The sequence below is a fragment of the Pseudochaenichthys georgianus genome, chromosome 21, assembly GCF_902827115.2.
Source record: "Pseudochaenichthys georgianus chromosome 21, fPseGeo1.2, whole genome shotgun sequence".
Lineage (NCBI taxonomy): Eukaryota > Metazoa > Chordata > Actinopteri > Perciformes > Channichthyidae > Pseudochaenichthys > Pseudochaenichthys georgianus.
Window position 1 is genome coordinate 12,675,703 of NC_047523.1, and position 25,866 is coordinate 12,701,568.

A 25,866-nucleotide genomic window follows, 5' to 3' on the forward strand; every position below is an offset into this window, starting at 1 on the left:
GCATGTGGATCATCTTTGACCAGACTTAGAATATCATCTTTTACACAATGTTTAGACCAGTTTACAGATGATTTATTAAATACTTTATAGACTAAACATCTACTGTCTCTTTCTAGTCTTGAAGTTTTGCTTTTGCAGTGTAACTTCCTTTCAATTTGTTTCCCTTTAGAGCAGCTGAACCATGAGAGGTTACATAACTGGATATTATTTTTTGAAACAACCTACCTTTATTATTTCACAAAATTGGTGCTTAGATGCTTTGCTTCAATTGATAAGTTAAGTTTTTTAGCCAAGGTTCTTTACTTAATTGAATGGCATCTTTGCCTTTTCTTTATTCTTTCTTTTTTTTGTGGGTAGAAGGCAGCTCGTTGCTTGGCAGAGTTTGTGATGTACCTGCTTTGTACACTGTAATGAAATCAAAGTAGCTATTCACAGCACAGCTTCTTACAAAGAAAGAGAAGGCCAACCCATCTGTACTGTAATAAAAAAAATGCCTAATGTTAAAAAATGTTACTCTATTTTAAGGATTTTGTGGCAGAAACCTAATACACTTTGATCAATTTTGACATGTGCTTTTTGGAATAGTCTCCATAAGAGTTGTGTTTTGGAAGTAAAATAGAAAGATCCAACTAATTATAAGGATTATTGGTTTAATGCTGGTTAATTTGTTGGTGTTAATGTATAGTATTGAAACACAAGTGAGCAATAAAATGTCTAGTTCAACCCAAAAAAATCTCATATTCAGCTTTCAAGATTGTGTAGTGATGAAAGTTGCACAAAAGTATATTGGAAAATGAATGGAATGACTGTTAAACTTAAGCTATTCTCACAAAAAGAAAAATCTTCATGGTGCAATCAAAGCTTTGGATTGTATGTGGTGTCCATTTGAAACTAATGCAACCAATGAAGACTTACTAACCGTTAAGTATGATCAATTAAAATCACAATGGTAAGGTGGCTTACTTTTTATATGATTGCCCAATAAAACCATTGTGAATTTTTTTTTATTTACAATTAAATGCATTGCCTTTTACACCAGGAAATGGACTAAACCAAACTGCTGCTCCCTGCCTATGTTTTACAGTTCTACAGCACGGAGAATGAATAACAAGCACCCCTAGTTAAAGAGTACCATTGTGTTGAATTGCCAACAGATTCAGAAAGAGGAGAGTTCTACGCGGGATGTCGTTATAACAACATTCTTGTACACATTCCATTGGTACCCCACCCCCATCCTCTCCATAGGGTCCCCATTGGTTCTGACAGAAAATCACATAAGCTGACCCAATTACTCAAACAGACCTTTGAGCTTGACAGCTTGACGTTGATTTCCATTCAACGTAATTATCATGGATTACTCTCGAAACACAGCATTGTCTAAAAAAGTTAGAAACCAGACCATATAATAGAGTTTGGTGCTATCCCTTTAAAGGCCTTCATTAACAAACAAACAAACAAACAAACCAAGAGGCCTTTCAGTTGTGGGCCGTCCCTTTTCCCATGGAGCTCCCCTGTTGAATTATTCTGCTTTCTGGGTTAGTGTGTGTGTCTGTGACTACCAGTTAGCTCCTTTTATACAATAAACAATCGAACATAGAATAGATTGCTCTAGTTTGTTTTTTTATCTTATTCAGCTATTGACAGAGGCACCAACTTGCTATGACTTACCGTCTGTTTGAGGGCAAAGACCATGCTTCTTCCTATTGGAAGTTCAGGATCTCTCCATCAGATAATCTCATACAACAGGTGCTTGACTTCCTGGAAAAGCATGTAAGTACAAGTGGGGGGGGGGGGAAATGGTGGTGATCATGGCTGTGTAATTATTTTAACGTGCTAAATATCTTGTCAGAAAGGACATCCCTTTGAGCTGGCGGTGGATGTGGGTTGCGGATCAGGACAGGGCACCGTGCTGCTGGCCAAACACTTTGCCTCCATGGTGGCGACAGACGTTAGTCCTGCCCAGGTGGAAATGGCTAGACAGCATTCCAAAGAGCCAAACATCACTTACAAGTATGAACAAACCCACAGTCACAAATAAGCTTCTTTTTTTTAACTAGAGTCGGAGCTTGCAAAGGAAATAAATTAAAGACATGCATGTATTCTGTAGGCAACTTTCAAATCGTATTCAATCCTTTTTTTTCTTGGGATATATTTGTTTTTCCTTGGCTAAAGAGTGTGAAATCAAGCAAGCCTAACAACTGTTTTAAATAAACACTACAAATAACAATACATGTTAATTTAGTTCAAACAAATCTGATAAGAAAAGTAGCTTATTGAATCTTCGTCAAAGAAAGAACAATGGGACCCTTGTCTGGTGAAAGTTGGTCATGCAGTAAGACATCAAATGTCCTATCAGCACCGGACTGTAAAGTATGAATGTTTGTGTCATTTATGATTTCATATATTTCATCATATTTTTAAAGTATGCAGATGACTCTGTAATTGTTAGTAGGCTCCAGGACAATGAGACCAGCCACGGCCCTATCATTGACGACTTTGTCAGGTGGTGTGAGGAGTCCTATCTACAACTGAACATAAGCAAAACCAAGGACATGATCATTGATTTTAGAAGACATCCCCACATACATGAAGTCTTAACAATCCAGAATCAGAAAGTAGAATTTGTGCAATCATACAAATATCTCGGGACAATTATTGACTCAAAATTGAGCTCTGATCCAAACTGTGAAGCTGTGTGCAAAAGGGGGCACCAGCGTTTGTATTGTCTTAGGAAACTGTCCTATTTTAACATTGACAAAACCATGATGATAATGTTTTATCGTGCTTTTATCGAGTCAATTCTGTCTTTTTCACTAATGTCATGGTTTGGTAACCTGACTTTAAAGAGCAGAAACTCTCTGAGTCAGATCATAAAGTGGTCCAGCAGACTGATTGGTGAGCCACAGCTAAACCTGGAGACGCTGTACCTCAGGCAGTTACAGCGGTTATCCAGCTCCATATTAGACGATGACTCCCCCCCTCTGCACTCAGTATTCAAGCTTCTTCCTTCGGGCCGGAGGTTACTTGTCCCAAGGAGTAGAACGAAGCGGTATAAAAACAGTTTTATCCCAGCAGCTATTGCACAAATTAACACATCATAGGAGCATCACACAGATGCTTATTTGTATTTATGTATTTAATTGTGCATTTTGAATGTCCATGTTTGTACTAGTGTTTTCCTTCTTAAAATGTTTTTTAAATATTTTGAGATTTGGTTGAGCAGGGTATACTTGTACTTTTACTAGTCCTTTATTAGAGATGTGTCTGTTGTTTGTGTTTATTTTTAGTGTGAGGATGGAACCCTTGTCTTTTTCTCTGCAAATAGAATCTACCTACGGGTACAAATAAAATAACCTGATATTACACAGGGTTGGTTATAGAAGTGAGAAATCTTCAAAACCTTAAAAAATACAATGGTGCTGTTCTCATGCTGTTGCACATCATATATATTTTAACTAAATAAAATACCATATTAAATCTCAAATTATTCAGCAATTACCAAAGCAATTTTAAATGTTACATCTTACATTTTGTTGCTGGGAATTGTACTGCTGCTATGCTTTTCTATAAGCAGTGAGTCATTTGTACAAGTTTATATATGCTGCAACCTGTCAAAGTCCAAATAAGTAAACGTTCACCTTATGAGGATGTATACAAACAAATCACAGTGCAGTTAACAAACCAGGCACTCACTGCACGTAAGTCATTGAAAAAGTATTGTATAAAATATAATATTGAAAAAAAACTTCAAGAAACTTCATTTCAAAATGTTCTTTTTTCCAGTTGAGCAGGAGCTTACTGGCTAAAACTCTGTAGCAGTTGCTGATCTTGCTATCTTAAAGCGACAGTGCAAAGGATTTGGCAGCATCTATTGTTACAAATCGCAATCAACTAAATACCCCTCTGTTGACATGTCCCTTTAAAATACTTTGGTGAAGCAAGCAGCAAACTGTGGCAACACCGTGTATCTTTCAGGTCACTCACCTCACTCAGAGGCCATTCTTACCATAGAACTACTTTAGAAGCAATGATATTCAGGAGGTGGTTATCCTTACTGAGTCATTTGATATTAAACTTGACAGTAAAAGTATCACCAAACAAGCTAATATGAGACTCAAATGTGTTGTGTATGGTAATCTACTAAATGTCTAAATACAAATACAACATTAAATGAGGATAACATTAATGATAGCCTATTTGTTACCCATTAATCTGTGTGTAATCACGTGAGCTAGCTAATGTTAAATCTCTGGGAATTCTTAAGCTATTCTGACATGTTATTTTTTTACAGCATAGTATTGAATGCACCAATAAAAAGTATGTTTATACAGTACATGGCGCTTTAGGACACCATACACATTATTGTAGTCCCAGTTTAATATCCAACTCCATTTTCTACATATGTAGTAGGTAGTGTCTATTTCTTTAAGTCCAGGGTTCTTTGGCATGAAATATGTTGAAATCCCCGGCGCTGTATTCAAAGTTCAACTCGGCTGTTTATTCTTCAGACAGTGTGTTGCTGAGGAGCTGCCATTGGCTGACAGCTCAGTGGACTTGGTGACAGCCATGTCTGCCTTCCACTGGTTCGACCGGCCACGCTTCCTGCAGGAGGCCCACAGAGTGCTGAAGCCCCGGGGCTGCATGGCTCTGCTCAACTACACCATGGAAATGGAGCTCAGCTACCCTGATTGCTGCTCTCAGACACTCAACCAAATCTGCCAAGAGGTGCATTCACCTACTGTAATATAAGTGAAACTCCCTCAGCTACATTTAAGGCTGTTTAGCAATGAGGAACAGGTTTAACTTATTACATTTACAATGGTTGTGTTGAAGCGTCCCAGTAAGCATGACAGATTACATGCACACAATATTATAGTTTGATCCCCTTTTAGATTGCCGATTTAGCAATTTAAAACCTGAATATCTCGAACCCTGCACAATCTACATTACAGCTTTGATGTCACCAAGGAAAGCACACATCATGCAGCAGAACATCAAAACCAAGCTAACCTCAAATACCATGGGAACCTTCAGTATTTACCTTTAGCATGATCTGAGCTTTATCGTAGCAATTTCAAGCCAAACCTATGTCTAATGTTAACCTTTTCTAAGGAGGGGGCAGTCTTATCTTATTTTTAGCTAGCTGACTCAGATTTGCAGGGACTGGAAGTAGTTATTTTGCAAAATACAAGCCGTTTTAGTTTGGTTTTCACAATAAAATAAGATTGCAATTAATCATCGTTACTGACAATATATTACCCTTGGCTCATCAACAATTGTTTGTGCCACAAGACCCCCGTGCTTCCTGTTCCTTCCTTTTAGTAAGCAAAATGTAGTTCCTCCAGACACAAGGAGAGGGCAGAGTTAGATAAACTATACTCAAATTCCTAGTTGACAATTTCCAAGTAGTTCCTTAAATTAAATGAAATTGAATTAAAGCCAATTAAATAATAATTTGCTTAAACGTTCAAACCTAAATAATAATAATAGATTTATTTTGTTAGCTCTTTTACAGGTGCTCAAAGACGCTTTACAGATATAGTGAAAAGAAAAGAACAACAAATAAATATATATAAGTTAAAGTCAAATAATATAAAAACAATCATACATTAAAAGCCAGATTGAAGAGGTGTGTTTTTGTAAAGAGGCAGGTTTCAGTGTGGTGCAGCACAGTCAATAATACTGGAACTGTTAACACTAAGATTGAGATTTTTTCCCCAGAAAATTAAAAAAGCACGAAAAACACATGACACGTTCAATAGTCTTCTCATCAGTTGAGTTTCTGTCCAGAACCAATCAAGGCACCTTTTAAAAATGAACAACGGCACCATCTAGTGGATCTTAATTTCACTCACTTAGGTTGCAAAAACAATGATGAGTGGATGGCAGACACCATTAAAGTGTCAAAGGTCCCATGTCATGCTTTTCCGGTTATTACCCGTCCCCTTGTGTGTTATGTAGCTTTTACTGCATGTAAACGGTCTGCAAAGTCACAAACCCTCAAAGTCCATCCTAGAAAATCACAATTTCTTGAGTTTTGACAATTGTAAGTCTTTTAAAAGTATGTGTTTATTTTATAAATATTTACATGGACTGTCCCCCCCTCCCTTAGGGGAATTCATCCACAAAAAACACACTGGACGCTGCACTAGGTCAGAAACCAGAGGAGACTTTTGAAGTCCACCATAGACGGACAACTTTTGGACAAAATGTCCTCTCCATTAAAGGCAGCTCATTGTGGAATAGCCTCCCAAATGAGATACGGGATTGTCCCTCTCTCAATAGTTGAAAAGGTCAACTCAAGGAATGGTTGAGAAACAACAGACGTGCAATCACCGCTCCAGGAGCTCCAACAAGGCGTGTAGGACCGAGAGTGAACATACTATACAGAGATGCTGTATGAAAAAAACAATGTGATTTTGGAACATTGAACAATGTAATGTAAATCTATTCTAGTAGACCTCAACAATGGAATTATGATCAGTAGAAATGGCCATGACATGGGACCTTTAAAACAAGTAGAAGTATGCACACAAAGCTAGGTATTAAAGCTGTTTATAGTGTTAAATAGCTGAAGCAAACACATCTGTAAGACATGCTCTATTGATAGTGATAAAGAATCTCCTAACTTCCTATCTCTTGGTTGTACCAGTTCTATGCGGCCTTGGTTCCTTACCGCAGTGCCCACCTTGGTTCCAATTCGATTGAATTGTACCGGGAGGCGTATAAATCCCTCCCTTATCCTGACAAGGAGTGGTAAGAGCTTCTTATAGTTGTTTTCTGCAAGTTTGGTTTAGAATGGAAAATCATCTATGGTTGATATGGTACTGACTGTGTTGTTCCAAATTGTACTACAGGCATGAGTGTGTGCGTGTGAAAAGGCCCATGCCTCTTTCCAGCTTCATGGGGTTCGTGGAGTCTTTCTCCAGCTATCAGACTTTGGTGAGAGAAGACCTGCAGAAAGCCACCGCCCTGTCTCAGGACATCAGTCACAGGTACATGGCAAATTGTACTATACATACAGTAAAATGTACATATGTGTGCACATCACACATTTGACAATGCTCTGTGAAAAGTATTAGTAGCAGGTTTGGTGAGTTTATTTAGTCTGGAAAAGGTTAAGGGGGTCAAGTGTGAACATTTATTTGAGGTCTGACATTAACCTCTGAACTCAGCTATATGTGACACTAATCATCTTTTGTATTTTAAAACACAGTTAATGACCATTTTGTAATTTAAATTGTGATTTTTTTTAATATTATTTCACAATTAAACATCGAAAATATTGCATATTATTACTAAACAGTGACAAAGCTCCAAACATTTGATGAATGCAAAGTAATCAAAACTCCATATATCATTAAAAAACAATAATTACTTCAATCAATTGACACAATTGGCAACCTGAGAGGAGTAATTTACTCTTTTATAATTTGAGATGTAATCAAAAATGTCATCAAGTTAACGTTGACAATGTTACAACAACAACAACAACAACAACAACAACAACAACAGTAGGCTCTGTTTTAAATGATAGTTACTTTTGTTATCTGATTTTGTAGTCCAGATAACATTACGTCTGTTGCTATCCAACCCTGATCATATATAGTAGGCTACAGACTTAGGCTATGATATAACAATTTGTATTTACATTTGTTTTATAGCTGAAGCAAACCATGATGTACACATGACAAATATACCATGATTTCTTTAAAACGGTCATATTGGAGAGGTAATTTTTTACTTAACGATGACCCGCTGTCTCCTCAGGTTGATGTCCGTGATGAAGGTGTCCTCTGCAGAGACAGAGGTGGAGGTGTCTGTGAGATATTACTGTCTCCTGGCCTGCAAACCAGAGGAAGCCTGACTGACTGCTGCCAGCACTCACAGATTCAAAAACGAGTAACTTTGCTGTCAACTCCCCCTTTGTGAAACAATCCCCTCTGACATCTCTCTACAATTGAATTAGATGTTACTAGCTTAAAGCTTGATCCGACTGTTTAATAGTTTAACATTTTAGGATATATTCCTCTTCATCTTATTGTTGGTAGCTAAATGAGAAAAAATGAATCCTACTCTTGTTAATTCATTCTAAATTAGAAGCTGCTATTTAGTTTAACTTAGCTTAGCTTAACCTAGCTTAGCACAAAGACTGGACACGCGGAACAGCTAGCTTCGTGCTATTGTCGTTTTTACACTCCAGTTATTGTATTGTTAAAAAAACTGAGATAGAATGTGTCAAAATGTGATCTGAAAAGATTTTCTTTCAAATTGAAGTAAGCAAAGTGGGAGAAGTACTGAGATATTTTACTTAAGTAAAAGTAGAAGCGTATACTAGTAATACTCTGTTACAAGTAAAAGTCCTGCATTCAATATGTTGTTACTCAAGTAAAAGTGAAGAAGTATTAGCATCTAAATGTACTTAAAAAGTACCAAAAGTAAAAGTAGTCATTGTGCAGATTGGCCCCTTTCCGAATAATATGTAGGCCTGTTTTGATTATAAAGTGCTTTACATTTCACATCATTAATTCAAATCTACATAGTAACTAAAGATATTAAATAAATGTAGTAGAGTAAAAGTACCCAATTCACCTCTGAGTTGTAGAAGTACAAAGTAGTATAAAATAGAAATACTCAAGTATCTCAAAATTGTACTTAAGTACAGTACTTGAGTAAATGTAGCTACTTAGTTACTTCCCAAAAAAAGTGAGCAAGTTGCATGCTTTGTGATATGATGACGCCTGAGATTGTACTCTTTTGCAACAGCAACCATTTCATTGCAGATAAGGCAAACAGGTGTAGCCTTATTGAACGATGACATGATGAATGCGTATTTATCCGTCCATTCCTCATTAAAACTGCGGTTTTCCACGTCAACTTTACACTTGAGGCTCTTTGACAGTGACATTTTTGCGTGACTGGCAAACAATTTTCTTATATCCTGCAACCGTTTCCCAATCAGGACAAGGTATAAATAAAAAAGTTGATTCCTTTCCCTGCCAATCAGGACTGCTTTCAGTTTTATTACCCCGGATACAGGCTTATTAAAAAAAAGATTATTTTTTCAATAAAGTGAACATATTAATCAATTATTATAGTGTTATCATTTATTATGATTTATATATAAATATATATATAAAAATCTCTGGCCCCCGAAAGTGTCTCTTGGATTAATTTTGGCCCTTGGACAAATGTAGTTGGTGACCCCTGAAATACGGGCTGTCGGATTGAGAGGAAACAAAAGTGGGAGAGATTACAACAATAAAACAATAGATTGGGAAAGCAATGGTTTAGTACAAATAATCGACTATGCAATTAAAACTGATTAAAGTTTAACCAAGCTAAGCTGGTAAAAAGCTGCACATACTTACTCCTCAGTATATCTGCATCCGGCCATAATGTCAATTTGTTCACAACAGCTCTTTGTGTATATTATGTGAAAGCAGTAGCTACACTTCAATATGGTTCTGCTATGTGTCGTCATTGATTTTCACTGTGAACAAGGAAAGGCTGTTGTTTAAAATACCACTAGATGGAGACATTCGATCAAAAGTGACGAGTTCAAGTAGTTTCATTACTTTTTTTAGCTACTAAAACAACAAACAATGTTGAAACTTAGAAAGAAATTAATGTTGTTATTTTTAGATTATTTTACTTTTGCTTTAACTGTAATTGACATGTGAAGTCGGTTTAAAATGGTGCGAGTCAATAATTTGTTTAAGGGCATTTTTTATTTCACTTTGGTTATGTATGACCTGTGAATGTGGGCATGGTTTTAAATAAACTCAATTGTTGGTAATTTGTTTACTAACATCACTACCAGTTCATTGTCAATCTGTCAATAGTTAAACCTTTCATACTAGCTTTCTCAACACTGCATACAACAGATCAAATTATGCCCCACTGTATTCCGTTTATTTTCTATATACTACTGACACTGATATGTCCTGTTCAATATTTGACTGAAGAAAGGAAAGTCCAATGTGTCAGAGCTGAGAAGAAGTCTGCTTTCTGCTGCAGGCAAAAGTCTGACCCAAAAATATATTTTCATTTTGTCAGGCTTAAAGGTCTCATCACAGCCTGGGCTTCTTTATGTTCAGTCTTAAATGTTCTTTCTTCAGGCTGTCCTTCAGATTTCTATAATTCTTGTCAACTATCTTCACACACCTCACTAAGGCTAGAAATCTGAGAGTTATCAATCCTTAAAAAAGCACATTTAATTACTGTGCTTTACCAAAAGTAATCTTTACGTGCATTTGAATAAACATTAGGCATAAACCTGAGCAGAGTCATATCTCAACCAACATACATTTAAAACAGAGAAAACTCCAGTATTTCAGTATCATCAGTATTTCGAGCTCAATCGCGCAGAGTGATTTCTGTTACAATATTATTGTATCTGATCTTTGCCATATGGGAAGAAAAAAACGTGTTTTGAAAGTTTGTTGTGGCTTTAGTAACAGACCATCTCTCAAGTTTTTTGAGAGAAAAATTGTGATGGATTGCTTTTTTTGCTTCTTTTTTTTATTCTCAGAGATTTTGTACTCACACTTTTGTCCATATAGTCTCACATGGCTCTACAGTTTCTCAGTGACAGCTATTCTCTTTCTCTATGACATTGCAGACTACCTGGATTGATTTACTTGCCTTATACGATATCTTTTTTTACACTACATTATATGTCCTAATATATAATCCTTCGATTCTTCCTTAGTCTCACAGTTTTGGTCATCAGTAGTGTTTGTGATGCGTGTCAGGCCTGTTGTTGTAGCATCCCCCTCTGTTTGTGTGGAAATGCTCTCAGCTACATTTCCCCACCACTGGAAGATCTGCTCTGACAGAATCCTGCACTCTTTTTTCTTTATCCTCATTCTCTTAAACAAAAAAACATCCCAAATGCCCTCATCTGTGTTGGTCTGGTCTCTTTCCTAGGTTTTGAATCTTAGTCAGGGAGACATTTATTACAAACACGTTTTAGTGTTGGCAGTGCAGAAATGTTCAGCCTTTAGTTAGACAATGCATAGCTTTTAGCATGACTTGAGGCCATGGACAGACATGGTCAGAGAACAATACCTGCATTTTGAGTTGGCTAGTTTGTCTGTTCTGCACGAGAGAAGCTTTTTTAAATCTTTTAACATAGAGCTATTTGAATACCAGTCATACTATAACATTTTACCAAAGGTATGTGTATTTGAATGGTCATTGCTTTGGTAAAAAAGACAGTATTATTGATCAAAACAGGTACATTCTTGGTTATAATGTTTACTTCTGTCTTGATTCATGCAGTGCATGTACTGTAGTCCCTCACTACTACCAACAATTCATTGATATTTTGTAATATGAATGGCCGTCCAGTTTGGGTGTTGTTGTCTGTGTTTTCGTCTTAGAACTTTCACTCTTGACTGTCTTATTGAAGGTTTGGTTGTACATATACCCTCTCTCACTTTTATTTGAAAAAAAGAAAGGAAGGCGGCATCCAAAAACCAAAGTGAAGTTAATTAAAAAACATGTTTTGAGAACAGAAAAGTATTGTATGTACATGGTAGTTTTCATTAGAGGTTTAAATGGTGAATCATCACAAATGGTAAGTGAGGTCATGTGCAATAGCTCAAGGTTTTCATTTGAAAAAAGAACCATGGCACCATCTGGTGAATCCGAGCCTTCCTCTGTATCTGTTGTTGCAGCTGTATGAGCACAGAGTTCCGTTCAGATCTCTTACAAACATGGTGCTATTGTCTGGAAGATTATTGAGGGAAAACATTACCTTCCCATCCCGTGAAATCAGATCTCTCCTCGCCACATGTCGAGCCTCAAGTGATATGTTTTTATTATCAATCTGTTTTTCATTTTTATTTCTTTTCATGATAAGATCTCTCCTTCTTTAAACCTCGTATATCTGTGGATGTCACAGACTTAACTTATTATAATAATAATACATGGGATTTTTATAGTGCTTTTCCTAATGCTCAAAGACGCTTTTAAACACAAACACACAAGAACAACAACTTTAATAGCATTATATAGCCATATTTAATGTAATATATGCACTGTTGTTAAAGGGATAATGCAGGACTTACACAAACCAAAGTCTACAAAAAAGGGATTTTTTCTCAGCACTCACATTTAAATATACAAATATGCGTTTGACACAATTTGCCTGCTCATTTGTATCAACCTCGAGAAAAGTCTTTCCTTCTCCTCCCATATTCAAATAATGGACGATTTTACTGCTCAAACAGAAGTTGGTCATCTCAATAAAGTTTCACGTTATGTAATGTGTGTCTGAGAGAGGAAGTTCTTATATTTTTCTCTGTGACAGAAGAAAATGGACTCTGCCTCTTTAGTCTTCACATCAATGATGCCATGCTCAGATGGTGACCATAGACTGTATGTATAAATGGTGACTCAGCATTTTAGTCTACTCCTGTTATGTTCAAATAATGCAGAGTGAGTTGGACTGACTTCAGAGTCAAACAGTGAGCAGTGTCTGGTGTGTCTGCTGCACAGATGTTGCCATCTCACCATTCTAAGAGCTGTGCGTAACATCACACAGGCGGGATCTGTGCTCAAACTAATAGCACTAGTAGGCTGTGGAAATTTTTTTTATATGTTGTGAATAAACTACATCTCAAATGAAAGGGACAGTTCACCCCAAAAGAGAAAATAATCCACAGATCTTGTGAGTAGTTTCACGTAGACCTGTACTTTTTTCTTTCTTCAAAACTACACGTGTCAATCATATCACGCTGCCAAGGCAAATATTTAATGCGAAAGGAATATTGCTAATAAGTCATCATTTAAATCAAAGGGACAGTTCACCCCAAAGAAGATAATCTATAGAAGAAGTTCCATGTAGGAACAATTGTATTTATTTGTTCCTAACGATGTTGTAAACAACATTGGTGTCCTCATTGACATACTGTATCTGTAAGGTTAGCTATAGCTGAGCAGATGTGCTTTCTTTCTTTCTGCAGCGTATTACAACAGTTCAGCAGAAGTAAAGTGAACACACAGCATAACACAGGATGTGTTGTTGCAGCAGAGACGTTTTTCCCTCTTAAACTGAGTAGACCATCATGTGGGCCATGTGGTCCAGCAGGAAGAGCAAAGCCCCCGGTGCAACACTTTGTTTCTACATGAGTAAGATTAAAGGCACTGGGGCTACTGTCACTGCAGTCACACTCACAGTCTGATTAAAATGACAGCAACATGTCACTTTAACGTACATGTAACTGGTGGTGTTCCCAACTTATTTCCCCTCGCTGACGTATACTGTAAGACTAAGAAAATGCATCTTATAAAGGGTCAACTTAAATGTACCAACTTTAGTGGGATATCCACAACTATGGAATGTGATTGATAATTACTAATCTGTCTGTTTAAGAGATTTTAAGGCAGCAGTTGCTTATCACTAAGGACTTCTAAACAACTTTGCACTGTGAGACACATTTGTACTTCCCTTGGAATGTGTCTGTATTTATTATATTTTAATTATTTCAAACCAACGTTTGGATTTATAAAATGTATGTTTAGGGACCATTTAATTAGGGTTGGATTGGTTTAGTTTTTTGGGTGTTTCATTTCATTTCATACCAAACCTTTATTTAACCAGATTGGTCCCATTGAGATCATAGATCTCTTTTTCAAGGGAGACCTGCAGCATATAGGTTCCACATGAAACATAAAACAATAAAGGACATTATACATTATATTTACAGGATACATAGTTATAGACATTTACAAGTGCCCATTGTATCAGCAAGCATTTCATTTAGCCTAGCTTTAAAAACATGCAGAGGAATGAGATTGCTCAGTTTCAATTCTTGCTGAAGATTGTTCCAAGCAAGTGGAACTGCGCACATAAAAGCTGTCTTACCTAAGACCGTCCTTGCTCTTGGCACATCTAACAAGACTACATCATGTGACCTCAGACAATAGCTGCTTGCAGCTCTCCGTGTTATCAGAGAGCAGATATAATACGGGAGTTTACCCAACAAAGCTTTATAGATAAACGTGTACCAATGACTGAGCCTCCGTACAGAGAGTGATGGTAAACCTGCCTTGGCATACAGGGTACAGTGATGTGTAAGCCAGTGTGCGAAAAAGTACACGTCCCACCGTCCGGGACGTGTTATTTACAATATCGGACAAGTAGATCTTTCAATTGACTTGTCCGGCGGACAAGTGACGTTTTTCGCCCCGATTTATTGACAAATTATTGATACATTCAGTTTACAAAAGGCAGAACTCATTCGCAAATTGTCCGTGTCCGCCATTGTTCGTTTAGAAATGTTAGTTTCGGTTCTGCTTGTCGATTCCTAAGGAAATGCATCTCAACGCTTTCTGTACAGTTAGACGGGGGCGGGGCGGGAAGTGTAGCACCGTGGCAGGGTTGGGAAGCAAAACTCGGTTCCGAGTAGGAACAAATAACAATTGTCCGGTACCGGGATTAATAAGAGTTGTGAGGACAGGAGGCGAGGCCGAGCCCCGCGGACTGCAGCTCTCTCTCTGCTCCGTATCAGCTGATCGCTGCTCGGTGCAGCTCAGCGTCTCTCTCTCTCTCTTTCTACACACAGCGGATCTGCTGCCCGTTAACAGCCTCATCGTTGTCAAACGTTCTTATGTTCTTTCTCTAACACGTAATGAAGGTTATTAAGCGTTTTAGCTCCTGTGTTGTTAATATTGACCACCATTTCCTTTATGAAGTGAAGCAGCCTCCCTGTCTGTGTCCTCGCGCTGTCCTCACATCCCCGGACCCCCAGACTCGGAGGAGCACAGGGATGTCAGTATTGTTTATGAAGCAGGGTATAGAAAGTACATTATTGAAATGCTATTTATACTATTTATTAACTTTTACAAACAGTGAGCAGCTGGGCAGCTGCAGCATGTGTATTGCAGGACATGTGTAAGCGTGCAAGTGTCTTTGAGTTGTAGAAAAGCGCTAGGCCTATAGGCTATAAATATAATAATAATAATAATAATAATAACTTTATTTGTATAGCACCTTTCATACAGGGGATTGCAGTTCAAAGTGCTTTACATCAGTAAAAAATAAGACATAACATCTGTGTAAAACAAGCAGCAAGAGCAAAGCATAAAGTGGGATAAAATAATTAAAAATAAAAACATGGGGAATAAAACAGAGAAATAGTGCAATGTCAATCACAGAGAATAGTGCAGTATAATAGAGTAAAATCAGTCAAATGCTTTGGTAAAGATAGGTTTTAAGCTGCCTTTTAAAAATGCCTAATGTATTGGCTTCCCTAATATTGTTGGGTAACGTGTTCCACAGTTTTGGGGCGTAGTTTACAAAGGCTGCATCACCGATCTTCTTTTATGACTCTTTCTGGTGACCTCTAGTAGACCTGCATCTGATGATCGCAGTGTTCTGGCAGGTGTGTAGTTCATTAGAGAGTCAGCAATGTAGCTGGGTCCTTGTCCATTTTTAGAGCCTTGTATATGAGGAGAAGTACCTTAAAATCAATTCTAAAAGTTACAGGAAGCCAGTGTAGAGTAGCTAAGACAGGACTAACGTGTTCCCTCCTTTTGGTATTAGTAAGTAGTCTAGCTGCAGAGTTTTGAATGAGCTGGAGTCTTTGTACATTCTCAGACTGCACCACTTGGAACTAACTAAACAATGCAGAGATTATTTTTATATAATTGTATTCAATAACCGTAAGAAATTCAACAGTATGAAGTGATTTGTAAATAGGAATACAGATTTGACTTAATGTTTTCATAAATATATTTTTCTCCCAGTTTGTCATGGGACTTATTTACCCTCTCAAAGAACCGGAATCGAGAACCGAAAATAACCGGAATCGAAAAGCAGAACCGGAATCGTTAAAATCCAAACGATACCCAACCCTTTGTGTGATGCAGTAAAATGTTACCGCTCACTTACGTTAGCGGTGTTGTAAAAACTGTGGGAAAATGTAAAAAATACGATGAGGAAGAAGAAGATTCCAGTGGCCCCAATTTTTGTCAATTCTGGACAAGTGAAAAATGTATTCGGACAAGTACATTGCCAAACTCACTTGTCCATGGACAAGTACTCTCTAAAAACTTTTTCTCACACTGGTAAGCGCTTTACAATTTGTGACAAATCTCAGAGCACTGTGATACGCAGCATCCAATTTGCTCAGGTAATTGGCAGGTGCATTCATATAGACCAGATCACCATAGTCCAGCACAGGTAAAAAGGTCACAGTGACTAGCTTTTTCCTGGCCTCAAGCGAGAAACAGGACTTGTTCCTGTAGAAGAAACCTAGCCTAACCCTCAGTTTTTTAAGCAGGTTATTGACATGAAGTTTAAAAGAGAGACAATCATCAAGCCAGATACCAAGGTATTTGTAACAGGCAACAACTTCAAGTTTTTTTCCTTGCGTAGTTACAATATCTAAAACAGGCTCTGGTGTCTTTTTAGCTTTTGAAAAGAGCATTACCTTGGTTTTATCCACATTTAAAAGAAGCTTTAATTCAGAGAGCTGAGTCTGAATAGTGTTAAAAACAGCCTGTAATTTAACAACAGCCTCTTTAATGGAGGGACCTGCACAATACATCACAGTATCATCCGCATAAAAATGTAAAGTAGCTTCATCCACATTATCACCTACACTGTTAATATATATGGAGAATAAAAGTGGTCCTAAAACAGAACCTTGTGGTACACCATTAGAAATGTTTAACCATTCAGAAGACAGTCCATCAAAATGAACACATTGGGACCTTTCAGAGAGGTAGTTCACAAACCACCCCACTGCAAGGCTGGATATGCCAATACTGAGTAGCCTCTGCTTTAAAATGCGATGATCAACGGTGTCAAATGCTTTGGAAAGGTCAATAAACAGAGCTGCACAACTCTGCTTATTATCTAAAATAGTAGTAATGTCATTTACCACTTTCATTGTCGCAGTGATGGTGCTGTGTTTCTTTCTGAATCCTGACTGATGTTTAGACAGGATATCATTTATACATAAAAACTCCTTTACTTGTTCACTCACTAAGCGTTCGAGCACCTTAGCCAGAACTGACAATTTAGAGATTGGCCTATAGTTATTTAAAATAGTTGCCTCCCCTCCTTTCAGTAAAGGCAAGACATAAGCAGACTTCCATACTTTTGGAATTGTGTTCATGCTGAGGGAGAGGTTAAAAAGAGAAGTAAGAGGTGGAGCAATAAAATCTGCAGCTATCTTTAAAAAGAAAGGTTCTACGTTGTCCGGGCCAGCCAGTTTCCTAGGATCTAACTTGGATAATGCTTCATGAACAATACCAATAGTTAAAGGAGTAAAACTGAAAGGGTTTTCCAGACCACATTGTTCAGAGTCAAGGATTGGAGCGTTCACACAGCCAATCAGAGAGCCACAAGACACAAAATGCTCATTGAAGCAATTTAGCATAGTAGCCCTGTCTGATATAGTGCCAGATGCTGTGGTAAGGCACGGAGGTAGCTCATTTGGGATATCACCAGTGGAAATCGATTTTATGGCTTTCCAAAATTTCCTAGGATTATTCAGGTTTTCTGTGGTAACTGACAAATAGTACTTTGATTTAGCACTTTTTATTTGAGATGTGAAGCTATTTCTTAGCTGCCTAAAACGTAGCCATTCTACCTCTGAGCCTAATTTCCTAGCCTTAGCCCAAGCATTATTTCTCTCATGAAGGAGACTGGACAGCTCAGCAGAAAACCAGGGATTGTTTCGTCCCTTCACTCTAAATTTACGCAGAGGTGCATGTCTATCTATAATTTTCATAAAACCAAGATAAAAATAAGACCATGCAGTTTCTACATCAGCACACACATTGATTCTACCCCAATCAAAATCAAACAGATCATGTAAAAAACCCTGCTCCACAAAGTGTTTTTTGTCTCTCTTTGTGATGATACGTGGTTTAACCTTTTGGACCTTAGTGTCCCTAATTGTGGCTTCAACACAGTGGTCACTCACATCATTAGCAAATACTCCCACAGATGAGTATTTATGTGGAACATTTGTTAAAATTAGATCAATTAAGGAGGATTTATTTGGGGACTTAATATTTGGGCGAGTAGGACTGTCTATAATCTGGGTAAAATTCAATGAGGTACACAGGTTTTTAAAATCCTCTGACACAGAAGTTAACCAGTCCCAATTAAAATCACCAAGCAGCACTATTTCCTTGTAGGAAAGTTGTGATGACAGTTTTGCCAATGACGATAAAGAGTCCTTGACAGCCGAAGGGGCCCTGTAGCAGCCCACCACCATGAGCTGTTGACCCTTTGTTACCTCAATATTCACGGCTAAAAATTCTAGCTGTTTACTAACAGATTTGGAAACCATATTAGTTACACAAAACTTATTTTTCACATAAATGGCAACGCCACCACCTTTTTTAGGCCGGTCAGTACGATATACACTGTAACCATTTATGTAAATGTCAGAGGCCAAAATGGATTTATCTAGCCACGTTTCTGATAAAACAATGACATCAGCATCAGTCGAACTCGCCCAAATACGGACAAAATCTAATTTAGGTAACAGACTACGCACATTTAAATGATTTAAACCTAGCCCAGATCTAGATATAAAATCAGCAGGAGTAGCTATTTGACTAATACTGCTCGGTGGACCTGGATTTTGCTGTACATTTCCTGATAGTAACAACAATAAAAATACCAAGCACCTTTTCCTCTTAATCAACACACATACATTGTCAGCTGTTCTAGAGTCACCAGCAAACTTCGCGAAAGTGAGATTAGAGTTTAAAAAACAATTCTGAAGGACCATCGTGGCAGGCATGTGAGAAAGACAAACGTTTTCCGAAATGAATGTCCGCGACAGTGCAACCAGCAATTGTTTGTGCAACACCTCCGAAACTGTACAGGGGATGTCCACTGCGGGCGGCAGAACATACCCGAATCCAGTAGATTGTTCAGGACGACTAGCGATCTTCTCCTTGTCCAGCACAGCCAAGAAAAGGCACAGCAGAAACACGACACCCGCCATTCTCCCAGTCCAGCACAACAGTATCCACGCTGTTCCCGGAGCAAGGTGGAACCAGGCCTCAGCTATAGCAGCACAGCAGAGTAGAGAAGGTAATCCCACCGCGTTACACCGGCTATTTAATCCACTTTACATCTCCGCCGGTAGCACAGGCGCGGAGAGGAGCGGCGATACGCGGTGTGAGGAGCGGCGAGAGGAGCGGCAAGAGGAGCGGCGATACGCGGTGTGAGGGGCGGCGAGAGGAGAGCCGGGACCACACTTCTGACTCTTTATCTCTGCAAGAGTTGCTCCCTCTCGTGCTAAATCCACTCGGCGGGCAAAAGTAGGATCCCAGAAGTGATTCGCCCAGTGTGGAGTGGCTCCTGAAACCCTTCCCGGCGTGCCTTTAGTGGAACTCGGGTCCGCTGTGGTGGATGAGGTTGAACGTGGCTCTCATCCGGAACTCAGCAAAAATGGATCACGTCTCAGCGCTGACGGCGTGTAACCTGTTCCTCAGGTGAGTTTCAGAGCAGCAGCTGTGATGAGCAAGTGTTAGATGTTTTTTTAGGGTTTGGGTTACGGTTAGCTTGCAATGTTAATATATAATAATTAACAATAACAATTCTATTTGTAAAGTGATGGAGTTTAAGAACATTTATTTAATGAGTTAAACATGTTTGTTCAAATACTTTCTAGAAGATAAACTAAGACTAAGATATCTCAACATGTATTTCAATAGACTGCCATTACAGTTGTCAATACACTGAGTTTTAAAATAATGCCATCATCAGGTTGAATTTAAATGTGTGCAGTAATTTCAGTGTATGACCAAATACCTCCAATATGCTTACATGCTAAACTAAAAGGGAACATGGTAAACATTGTACTTGCCCAACATCCGCATGTTAGCATTGTCCCTGTAAGCATGTTAGCATTCTGACGTTAGCAAAACCTTGCTGTTCCCCCATCTGATGATTTAGCTCAACAGCGTGAACAACACTTAAGTCAAATGGAATCGGAACTTTTTTATTCTGATTTTGTGACGTTTTGTGAAGAAGTGCAGACAAAACAGTTTTAATTGAATATATTCATGTTTCAACCCCAGCATTCCTGGTTCATACGCTGCTTTGCCTTTTTTTCACATAAAGCAGAATCATTTAAAAAAGTCCCTTTCTTTGTCCATGTCCTTGTTTTCATCTGCTATGGAATCTGCAAGCTTGCTGGTCAGTTCAGAACCTTGACCAGTTCACAGGGAAATCTGATATCAGCCACATTTAAGAAGACAATGAGAACAACCACACAGATTAAATTGTTTCTGAGAACTACATCAGAATTGAGAATAACACTTGTAGGAGCCAGGAATGGCAGAGTGGGGGATTCTGTTGTACATTTAATAAGGGTTATAATTGTTTATATTTCGTCATGGCTTTCAATTCTGCCCTTTAGGCTTTAGCTTGGAGAATCACTAAAAGTTCAAGAAAATAAATGTAAGTGTGTTATTTTTCACATTGGTTTAAAGCAGATTATGTGTCTATAACTTTATGATACACAAAATAAGAAAAGCATCAACAAAAAATTGCAGAAACAAACCTGTTTTGTTTTACATATTGTACATAACTGATAGCTATACATTTATATTAAGGTCACCTATTTACAGAAAGTGTTTCGCAATACCATTATATGGGTTTCAAATGGCACATTTCGTTTGATATTAAATCTATATATGTATATAACAAATAATGGAATATGCATTATTAGAAATGTAAACAACACAACCTCATATTTTTTTATGATTAATACTATTGCATGACCTTTTTTCATCAGTGAGTGACTAATAAAACCCTAAAATTTGTATAGCCCGCATGCAAACAGCAGACGTTTTCATTATTCAGGAGAACATTTTTCAAGTCATCATTGTTATGCAGACATCAAAGTTAAAAACTAATTTAACATTTTTAAAAAGCTGCCCAAAAAGATAAACAGAAGTCTGAAATCCTTAGGGTGCATCTTCCGTCACTTAATTACTCCCCATTGGGTAGAGAAGCACGACAGTCTTTTCTTATTACCCTCTTTATTCTGCTGTCGGGCTCCGAGACACAGAAGTGACAGAAATATTTTATTTCAAAGTGAATGCCTTTATTTTCAGTACTGTGTTTTCTATTTATTATAGTCATCTGAGGAGTGGGAGGGGGATTTTCCCAAAAAGTGCCCTTCCTGTAGAATTCTTATGATCCCATCTGGATTTATGACATTTTGTTCTCTATTCTGCTTAACATTTTGAGTATTCAGCTGATCCAATTTAAATGTAAGAGTTTATCCGCTCCTTTTTGTTACAACTTAAAACCCGTCCTACAAACAAATAGATACAGATGCTTGCTTTGTCCTTGGTCGGCATCCATTGAATTACAAAAGCAATATATAAAGCACAGCACATGAAGAGAAGTGAGTGAACATAACACGGTGCTTGGGGGGGGGGGGGAGAATGAGAAACTCAGAAGGCCTGAGGGCCAACACCTGTCTAAATATATATAGATGAAAAACAATATAATCATCTGCTCTAAGATTAATAGACTCTTCTTTAAAAAGAAACGTTGTCTAACCAAGCAGGTCACCTGAGAGCATGTTCTTGTTTACAGTGACAGCCCTCCTGCCGCTCGGGTCCAAAACAACTGGCTGAGTGAATCACAGTTTTGTCAAAATACTTTAGGGGGAGTTGGGTTTGCTCCAAGAAGTCGATGAGCTGTTCTGTCAAACTGTGAGGCTGTGTTTCCCATTTTGCAAATGGTGCTATTTTTAAGGCACGATGTCCGTGTAATAATGGGTGGGTTAAGTATGCATTATGTTCAATCCTTTCTAAAAGTAATGTCATTTTATTGTGAATCCGGGAAGATGTTATTACTATTAGATAAAAGATGCTACAAAATGCTAAAAGACATAGTATAGCACAGCTACTGTTACCTATATTTTACTAATACAGATATGATCCATTACGGATCATTTCACCAACAATTGTAAAACAGTACACACATAAGGTGTAGCACAATTCTAGAAATGTTTTTTAGATATATGTTTTTCATTACTTTTTAAAAATAAATGAACAGCAGGAGACATTAATGTGTGATTTTGTGAAGCACTACACTGTTATTCAATATTTCCCACAAAGAATCACCAACATTATTCAAAAGCATATTTTAAAATTATTCAAAAGCATATTTTAAAACTATTCAAAAGCATATTTCTTGTCATATAGGCTATATTCTTTTATTTTGCAAAAAAGTAAAGTCCAGAAATAATACATTGTATAATTTAAAATAAATATTTAAAAAAAAATTACGTCATGTAAACGTTTACTGAAGTTACAATTTCAATGCAGGCATTTTAATTCTAGCATATTATTTTTGCAATGTTTTATTACTTTAACTTTGTATTTTCACGATATCTATGGAACCTCTGCTCTGCGGAACTGATTATCTGCCGCGATGTCTACCCGGACAACAATAACAAACGGCATTCACTGCGCTTCCGTTGCCCATGACACCGGAGCGAAGTTCTGACAGCTGATTCCCCAATCAGTTGAAATCCACTCCGAGTCCCAAATAATCACTTTTTAAAGTTATTTACAGTCCGACGTGCCTCCTATAACCTCCGACTGGAGTCGCAGACAGCGCCTTGAACCGAGGAGTGCGGATTATTATGGTGTAGCAAGGGGCGCTAGCTCTGAGACAGAAGGTAAAACACAACGCTCAGAAAACACTCAAGCTAACACCGACTAGCACACATACTTCATCAACAACTCGCGTGCGACTTCACTGAATCTAAATGAAGTGACATATCTTCGTGCACTTAAGCACACGTGCGGAAAATAAGCCTTAGCTGAGACTGTTTTAAAGCTTGGACATAGTGTTTTAGCTAGCTGTTATTAGCTGCAGTGTTAGCGGTTTGTTATTGCAGTGGGTTAACGAGTTAAAAAGTAAAGTGACGAAGCTATAACTTTACCTATACAAGTGTTTACATTAGCATTCATATTCATTGTAGCTCCGCAAAAGGTGTTGTCGCGAGGAATACGCACTTTTACGTGTTTCAGTATCGAGTTAGCTGTACTAATTTTGTCCCCCGTGAGTTACAGGGTGTATTTATTTACAGAGCAACTGCACTTAACATCACTCTACCATTGTATCCTTTATATTGGTTATGTAAATAAGCTTGACATACTATTCCAATGTGTGTACACTTGTGTGGTAGAGCCAGGGTCTGATTACACAGCAGATCTTTCATTATTGTATTTGCTAGTTGTATAAGCCTATTTTTTGCTTCTGCTTCATGGCTCTGCCCCTACCCCTGCAGCTACTTGACTAACATCCAGGTACTTTGTGTCAGTGACTGACAGCTCAGGCTGCTGGGCTGTGAGTCAGACTCAGTGACACACATTTGATGGCTCTCTGATACCTGATGCTTTCACCCTTTGCTGCTTCTGCTCCCCAAATGAGTTCCCCCGGTGCTCACTGGTCACACAGTCATCAGAGATGTTAGTGATCTGCTCCCCTAGAAAGGTTAAGACCTTCTTCTGCACCACCTGCAATGTTAAGTGTAATATTGGGCAGAAAAATTAAGGAAACAGGATAATACAGCAGATGTGCATTGAGTGACTGATACAAGCAGTGTGTCATACAGTACATTTCTTTGGAATAAATGATGTCACAGCACCAGGCAAAGAGGTTGCAGACTTCTTTGAAAGCTTGCAATTCCCTGAAAGTAGCGTTTTAAATAGTCATTTATTGGTGATTTTAATTGTTTACATACTGTACTGTATCCTATTTGTTTCTATTTGTCTTTGTGTCCTGATCCATTTATATAAAAACCTGTCTGAACATTTGCAGATTAGACTTTGGCCACTTTGTGATGTCACAATGTTTTTTTGGGTTGTGCAACCAGTAGCCAATAACCAACCAAGGTAACGCCCATCTTATCACCTGAGCCTCCTCCTAGAGCACCATTGTGTTCTTTTAAACATAACACTCCTCATAGGGGTGTGGCAGTTAATTTGCAATTAAAGCTACAGATACTGAATCAGCACTTTTGAAACAAGGCTGAAACAGAGGGGATTATGGGATGCTGCAATGAATACATGATGTCAAACCAAACACTTCACAGATATGTTTTGTATATATCTGATACCTATAATATATTGTTGAAAAAGAGTATAATAGGGGACCTTTAAATGATTCTGTTATTAATTAATTCAAAAATAATATATACCATATTTTGATACATTATCTTTCCCAAGCTTAACCTGACATAGATTTACAGTTTTACAGCAACTTTCAGGACATGTCAAGCTTTCAAAAACATTGTTTAACATTAAGACATTTGCAAGGTTTGAATATTTTCATCTTTCAGTTTAAAATGTCAAACATACAGTATATGATGGCTTCCTGCTTAGTGTCTAATAGGGAAGTTGGAAGATTCATGACATGAAGTTGAAATACTCTTGTCCTCTACTACTCTGCTGTTACCGTTATCTGCTGAATATCATGCAGTGTGGCCAAATTGCTGTTAATTCTATCAGTTCTGATGCTTGTCACTGTAGGCTGCCTTCTGCCAGATATATTACATTTTTACGATATGATATTTTATCTCTTTTCCGGCAGATGGTCTAAATATAACTCTTTAAACATATATTGAATCCATTTTATTTGTCGTAGAGAATAGAGAAAATGGTTATTGCTGTGTGGTATTGATCGCCTCAGTTTCTAGCTGCATGTAGTCTCATATAACAAGTTCATAACTCTTTTGGCACCACACGTCTTTTCTTAACGGGGAGTCCTAATTGCAATTGACTCCTCTAATCGATGTCAAGCTCTCAATTATACCACCGTAATTAAATGTTGTCATAGCTGTTAGTTTATTGCTATAGGAAGTAAAGGAAGGAGTATAATGAGACCTCATTATTTCCCTGTGTCTTGCTCGTTAAACACTTGCTATTTCTGTCCCTATTACCCCTTTGCCTATATATGAGACCAGGTTAGTCTAAATATATGCATGATTGAAACGCTGAAACTTAATGTAGAATTACAACATGATGTGATTTTAAGATCTGCTGAACAGCTATGCTTTGGCCTTATAGTATACAACATACAATGTACCTGAAAGACCCTTTCCTTGCTCTATTGTTGTTTTCATGCATCCAGCTTTGAAGTATCTATATCTGCTTAATCTGTGCAGTGTCATGGGGGCTGAAGTTGTCAAGCTGTCGAATCAAGACCAAGCCCCAAGGCAGAAAGCAGGGCTTTGAAGTACATTTTCTTAATAACAAAACAGTGGTACTGCAACTTCTGTGATATCATAGGGTCAAAAAAGACTCCTTCCCCTTGAATAACAATGTGAAAGGGACGTCTGTATATCAGTATATCATTCTCTTGAGATAAATCATCTTCATATTACGAACTCTTGAAAAGCCCTCATTTCAATTCTTAGGTTCTAAAGTTGTGAAATGTGCTACAGCTGAATCCAGTTATTTTCCAATAATTGGACTGAGCCGAGACCGACTGAGTGGATTGGAGCCGGGCCTAGGGAAAACCCAAGTGCTTACGTGCTTACGCTGAATGGGCCCAATACATGCGGAAGGTCCATGGAAAATCCCTTTTTGTCTTGGGAGAGAAGAGAGTCAGGCCATTTTACATTAATTTGCCACTGCGAATCTTTCGCTGGAATGAACTGCCTCTAACGCTGTATCCAGTTGTCTTTATACATCTATGGTCTACTCCAGATAGACGACAAAATGAAATTCAATACAGTTTGAAATGTAGATTTCACAGTTTACCTTGTGTGCACGTCTTTGTAGTAAGAGAGTAAGCCAGAAGAGATATTGAAATGATTATTGAAACTCTTTGTGTTCCCCCCCCAC

At 37.9% G+C, this 25,866-nt stretch overlaps 2 protein-coding genes across 3 annotated transcripts in view; both read left to right on the forward strand.

Moving 5' to 3' along the window:
* Window positions 1-66: 66 nt before the first annotated feature.
* LOC117466986 (putative methyltransferase DDB_G0268948) lies at window positions 67-9,819 on the forward strand. The gene is made up of 6 exons (XM_034110529.2): window positions 67-1,770; window positions 1,850-2,010; window positions 4,509-4,725; window positions 6,653-6,756; window positions 6,858-6,995; window positions 7,771-9,819. The coding sequence occupies exons 1-6, from the start codon at window positions 1,660-1,662 to the stop codon at window positions 7,865-7,867; spliced, it is 828 nt and encodes a 275-aa protein (XP_033966420.1). The 5' UTR covers window positions 67-1,659; the 3' UTR covers window positions 7,868-9,819.
* A 12,663-nt stretch (window positions 9,820-22,482) lies between these two features.
* The window catches only part of ube2f (ubiquitin-conjugating enzyme E2F (putative)), a 103,413-nt gene continuing 100,029 nt past the window's right edge, over window positions 22,483-25,866 (forward strand). The window contains exon 1 of one of the 2 annotated variants that reach the window (XM_034110077.1): window positions 22,483-22,691. The gene's annotated coding sequence lies outside the window, so the exon portion shown is untranslated. Of the gene's footprint in view, window positions 22,692-25,183; window positions 25,256-25,866 lie in introns of those variants that run through there. The other variant, XM_034110078.2, reaches the window with a different exon arrangement.